Source organism: Oryx dammah, unplaced genomic scaffold (assembly GCF_014754425.2).
Source record: "Oryx dammah isolate SB20612 unplaced genomic scaffold, SCBI_Odam_1.1 HiC_scaffold_23, whole genome shotgun sequence".
Taxonomy (NCBI): Eukaryota; Metazoa; Chordata; class Mammalia; order Artiodactyla; family Bovidae; genus Oryx; species Oryx dammah.
In genome coordinates, this window is record NW_024070207.1 from 43,568,157 (window position 1) to 43,574,402 (window position 6,246).

At 50.7% G+C, this 6,246-nt stretch overlaps 1 protein-coding gene across 1 annotated transcript in view; it reads right to left on the reverse strand.

The window, feature by feature from the left end:
* MCF2 (MCF.2 cell line derived transforming sequence) overlaps window positions 1-2,369 on the reverse strand; it is a 127,982-nt gene extending 125,613 nt beyond the window's left edge. Inside the window, exon 1 of the mRNA XM_040265282.1 lies at window positions 2,211-2,369. Within this exon, the coding sequence (XP_040121216.1) occupies window positions 2,211-2,369 (159 nt within the window). The remainder of the gene's footprint in view (window positions 1-2,210) is intronic.
* Window positions 2,370-6,246: the final 3,877 nt, after the last annotated feature.

Here is a 6,246-nt window from a genome sequence, read left to right on the forward strand (position 1 = left end):
TGATGCTTTTGAACTGTGGTGTTGGAGAAGACTCTTGAGAGTCCCTTGGACTGCAAGGAGATCCAACCAGTCCATTCTGAAGGAGATCAGCCCTGGGATTTCTTTGGAAGGAATGATGCTAAAGCTGAAACTCCAGTACTTTGGCCACCTCATGCGAAGAGTTGACTCATTGGAAAAGACTCTGATGCTGGGAGGGATTAGGGGCAGGAGGAAAAAGGGGATGACTGAGGATGAGATGGCTGGATGTCATCACTGACTCGATGGACATGAGTTTGAGTGAACTCTGGGAGTTGGTGATGGAGGCCTGGCGTGCTGCGATTCATGGGGTTGCAAAGAGTCGGACACGACTGAGTGACTGAACTGAACTGAGCTTCTCTCCTTCTCCCCATTCCCTGAACTGACTCTTGCCCAGCTTGTTCCAACTGCTCTCTAACTGGCCGCCCTATTTTTGTACTTCCTCCTCTGCTCCATATGCCACACACTGGGTCCTCCCTACAACCGCCAGAGTCGTATTTGCAAAAGAAAGAAGCTCCACCACACACTAACACAGCCCACCACTGTGGACCCTGTGCGCCCCGTACAACCCTATGCAGCAGCCTTGCTCTATTCCTCCATTCACAATGCTCTGACGGCTCCCCACTGCTCTACAAAGTAAAGCCCTTTAACATGCCTGATCCAGCCTCTGCCTACTCCTCCAAATTAATCTCCTGTGTTTTCCACACTTTCCACTCCCATCATTACAAAAAGACTCCCCCAACCTATGATGCTGTCCCCTTTCTACTCTTTTGGCCACATCTTATTTCCTCCTTTGCCTAGATGACCTCTCCCTACCTTTCCCCACCACATTCCGTGCTCAGTCTCCAGTCCACCTGGACATTTGGCTGCATCCTTAAAGTTGCAGATCCTTCTTCACCCTCTCCCTGAAGTCTTCCCTTAACTTCCTCTGTCGAGTCAGCAGAGGCTTTTCTGGCTACCCCACAATGGATCCTGCACAAACAGGTGAATTTGTTTATTACACCTTGGTACATCCTGGTAGCGAGCAGGCTCTAAATAATCATCCTTGAAATGATCTCTTGGGAAGTTCTGTCCCACGATGAAAAGCCTTGTAAATATGTTTTAAATGGATGAATAATTTTTAAATAAATGAAATCCTTTCTACACATAAAACTATCGGCCTAGGGTGTATGTCCTAACAGCCAAGCTAGCTACAGACCACTCCCAGGACGTTCTGTTGGTCCAGCCAGCTACTAAAAATGCTGAAAGGCAAAACAGCACCGTTTGCCCGTGTTAAACATAGCACAGCAACCGGTGTCATTCAGGTGCTGCAACTTACAATGCTGAGGTGACAGAAGCCTGCCAACACGCTGGAGCCTAGAGGTATGGAGGATGAAACACCGCACCCAACTATAAAAACGGAGAAATCACTGGAGTAGAAATGTCAACTTCGAGTTCATAGCATGGCTAATTTAATGTTTGTTAAGAAAGCATACATTTCTTCTATGGAGATTTTTTTTTTCCACTCTCAGGAAGTTGCAAGAGGCAAACACAAGACACAAAGGACTCCCCACACTTCCCTGAGCTGCCCAGGTTCCAGTGAGGGTCTGGTGTAAGCATTTCAAGCCATTTCAGACGCTCAGCACCTGAAGAAGGAGCACGTGCCCCATTACCACACTCCCCTTACTGCTTGATCACACCTGGAAACCCATAGTACCTGTGTATGCTAAGTTGCTTCAATCGCGCCAGACTCTGTGAGACTCCAAGGGCTGCAGCCCGCCAGGTTCCTCTGTCCATGGGGATTCTCCGGGCAAGAATACTGGAGTGGGTTGCCATGCCCTCCTCCAAGGGATCTTCCAGACCCAGGGATTGAACCTGCGTTTCTCACACCTCTTGCAATGACAGGCAGGTTCGTTACCACTAGCGCCACCTGGGAAGACTCGGAAACCAATAGTGCCCACCCCAAAAACCAAACGTGGAGGGCTTCGGAAAGAGCATAAGCCGCAGCCTTGGCTTACTGCGGTCTAACTACAGGGGTTGGCCTAGAAGAAGGAGGCAGAATATTTTGAACATGTGTGGTGGCTATCTGATTTTTTCAGAAAATTGTCTCCAGGTCTATTTCTGGGGATGCCAAAACTTCCTGCGCCAGGCTGAGCACCTGCTAAGGCAAAAGCACCACGGGCTGCCGAGGAAGACACATCCGTGAATTACAGTACCTCGAAAACTTGCCTGAAAAGCCCTGGCTGAACGTAAGATAGCAGAGCTGCACCCTCCCCATCGCAGGGCCCCTCTGGCGGGGTAAACGCATGTGCATCGGTGTGTGAACCACGGCCACCGAGTGACCGCGTCCACGGTCCCCCAATCGCCGCTCTCATCCCTCACCCACACCGCATAAGTGGCAGAGAAAAACTTCTGCCATTATAGTGAGGACCCCAGGAAGACAGGAAACTCGTGGACCCAGCTGGAAGGACGCACTAGTCCGGGTGAGAAAGCCAAGGCGCCAGCGGCACGCTTTCTCTGCAACGCCCCCTCCCAGCGCAGTGCCAAGGGTCTCCGAATCCGAGCGCTTTTTTTTTTTTTTTTGGATTTGCTTTCCCCAAACGTGCGATTCAACCCCCAGCCCCCGCTTTTCCAGCATTCATACAAAGGAAATGCACTTTCAGGAGGCGGAGGCGGGGAGCATCTGGTCGGCGGGATGCGGAGTTGGAAAATACGGCGCAGCCCCACCTCCCCCAACGGGCTGGTTCAGGTCTCCTCTCCGCTCCTCGCCCGCCCCGGAGACGTCCTCGCACCACCCGGACCTTCTCACGGTCCCGTGGCAGCTCTGCCCCAGGCCGGAGGAAAACGGCGGGCCAGCCAAGGGCGCGGGCGGCAGGGGAGGGCGAGCGAGCGGGCGCCGGTGGAGGAAGGACAAAGTGCGCCCGGCAGCCGGGCGGCCGGGGCTGGAGCGCGCGAGGAGAGGGGCGCGCGAGCCGGGCGGGGGACGGCGGGCGCGAGGGAGGAACTTACTTGCGACGGAGACTGCTTGCAGCAGGCTGAAGTAGCTTTGGCTGTACTTATCGGAAATCCGCACGCGCCGCAGAGCCATGGACATGTCCACCTGCAGAGGGATGTCCTGGGTAGCCTGCACTAACGCGCCGCGGTCCCGGTTCCGGGGCAGTTCCCAGGTACTGCCACTCGGCGCCAGGGTCCGGGGCTCCGGTATCGCGGGCGCGTGCCCGGGGGCCGTACCCAGGTGGTACCTGGAGCCCGCCGCCGCCGCCATCCTCAGCGAGGAGCTCGGCCGGTACAGCTGGCCCGGCCCGCCACCGCCGCCGCCTACCTCCACCGTGCGTCCGGCCCCGCTGGTCCGGGCTCCGGCGGGGGCGTTCCGCTGCCCGCCGGCTCGGTGCCGACGCCACCACCACCCGACGACCCCGAGCCCTCTCGTGGGGACCCGGGCGCCAGAGGCCGAGAGCGCGGCGCGCCCGGAGGCCGGGAACTTGCTCGGACTTTGGGGCTCCAGTGGGGCGCTTCTGGCGGTGGCCGCAGAGGGCGACTCCTCTCGGGAGCGCACACACGCCCCCTTTTAGCTTCCCGAAGGATGGGGGGCGGGGATGTGGAGGAGGGACTCCGGTAGCCCAAAGGGAGAACCCCTGCAGAGACGCCCATTGTCGGGGGAGGGGAGGCGGCCGGGGCGAGCACAAGTGTGGGAGGAGACGGCCCGGCCTTGCACTCTCAGGGTAACTATTGCAACTCTTGCAGCTCTAGCATCCCATCCGGCTAGCCCTGGCCAAGACAGATTCGCCACACGCGGGAGTGGCTCAGTGAGAACGCTTACTCGTGGCCCTGCCAAGATTGCCTACCCTTGCCGGCGCCAAGAGTGTGCTATAGCCCTGGAGGGTCTGAACGGGTCTGTGCCCTCCCCCCACCCCCAAGGCAAACACCCACACCCACACATCCCGCCCCCTTGGGGGTGCTAAGTCCTGAGTCCTGATTCTCAAACGCTGGGGTCTCAGGAAGCGCCCTGTAGAGACACCTGGGCTGCCATCCTTCTCCGGCTTTGGAATCTTGGCGTGTCCTAGAGAGAGGGCTCCAGAACGCAGAAGAAAACCGGAAGGCCAGAGGAGGCGACCCCTTAAAGAAGCAAGAAGTGGGAAAGAAAAGGAATCGACCTCTTTCCTTGTCCCAAAGCCCCCGGAGATGGGGTCGATGAACTACCAGACTCCGCAGAGCCGTGGTGTGGGTGGGGGGTTGGGGGTAGAGGGGTGGGCCGGGGAGGGGGGGTGCGGTTGCTGCCCAGAAAGCTGTGGCCACTGGGGGAGAGGCCTGGGGATGTCAGCATAAAAACTGCAAGTCTGAAACTGAGTTAGTGACATCGGAATTCACCACGAGTTTTGCTCCAGCGCTACAAGTTTTTATGGGAATTGCAACTACCATTTCTTTCTTGTTGAATCCTTATTCTTCTCAAAATGTTCTGGCAATAGTGGTCTGATATTACATAGGCCAATTATTCCTGGTCCATCTTTTAAAGGCTCTATGGGAAGTTACTGATCTACACCTCTTGAGAATGCGTGCAGCCAAATACAAAAGGCAAGAGTTACAGAAGGGAGGAAAATATACACACACTCACATGCACGCGTGCACGCACACACACACACACACACACACACCCTCTTCCTCTAGGCAGTTTAAGTTCTGTCTGAATGTGTCAAGTTAACAGGCACAATATTTTCTAGCCCCTCTCTTGAATGTGTGGAGACGTCCCCTCTACATTGTGGACCAGATGATATTAAGAATTCCACTGACACCACAGTTGTTCTTTTACAACAACTTTAATAACTAAGTTAAAGATAAATAAAAATAGCAGTTTCTAAAACTACTAAAATGACAATATAGGAGGATATTTTTTATAATCATAGGGTGGAGAAGGCTTTACTTAGCATAACAAAAAAAAAGTATGAGATTGATCTGCATATGGAAAGATGCCTTGCTGTACTGTCAAGTGAAGAAAGATGCAAAAAGATATTTATAGTTTGATCCCACTTCTTAAACATTATACCTATGTTTATGCTTAGAAAGTGCTTAGGAAGGATACAAATTGCTAACAACAGTTATCTCGGGAGGATAAAATTAGGAATCAACTAATTATGGGGAGCTATCACTTTTTGCTTCATAGGTAATTATATTAAAATTTTCACAATGGGCAGGGGTTTTTTTGTAACGCATTTTCTAGATAAAGAAGGAACCAAAAAGTAAACTTAGGTTCTGAAGGGTGTTAGAAAATTAACAATGAAAAATAATTTTCTAATTATAAAAGGAATAGATGCCCTGATTTCACATTATGCTACAAAGTGATAGTAATCAAAACACTATGGTACTAGTGCAAAAACAGACACATAGATCAATGGAACAGAATAGAGCCCAGAAATGAATCCACACTTATATGGGCAATTAATCTATGACAAAGGAGGCAAAAATATACAATGGAGAAAAGAGCCTCTTCAGTAAATGGTGGGCTTCCCTTGTGGCTCAGCTGGGAAAGAATCTGCCTGCAATGCAGGAGGCCTGGGTTCGATCCCTGGGTTAGGAAGATCCCCTGGAGAAGGAAAAGGCTACCTGCTCCAGTAGTCTAGCCTGGAGAATCCCATGGACTGTATAGTCCATGGGGTTGCAAAGAGTCGGACATGACTGAGCGACTTTCACTTCACTTCACTTCAGTAAACGGTGCTGGGAAACCTGGACCACTTTCTCACACCATGTACAAAAATAAACTCAAAATGGACTAAAGACTTAAATGTAAGACCTGACCTCCTAAAAGAAAACATAGGTAGTACACTGCTATATGTTGCATAAAAAGTTGTTAGAGTAAATTCTAACAGTTCTCATCACAAGGAAAAATATTTTTTTCTATTTTTTTAAATTTTGTATCTATATGAGATGAATATTCACTAAACTCATTGTGGTCATCATTTCATGATGTATATAAATCAAATCATTACACTGTATACCTTAAACTTATATAGTGCTGCATGGCAATTATATCTCAACAAAACTGGAAGAAAAAAAGGATCATCATCATAAAAAATAAAAATAAAAAAGATCAATAAACTGACATAAAATTTAAAACTGTGTAATTAAAACTCATTTAAAAAGTCAAACCACAAATGGGAAGTCTTTAGCAAAGAAATAGTTTCCAAAACAATAAGATCCTTCAAGAGATATAGAATAGCCAAAACAATCTTGAAAAACATACTGTTGGAGGACTTACAC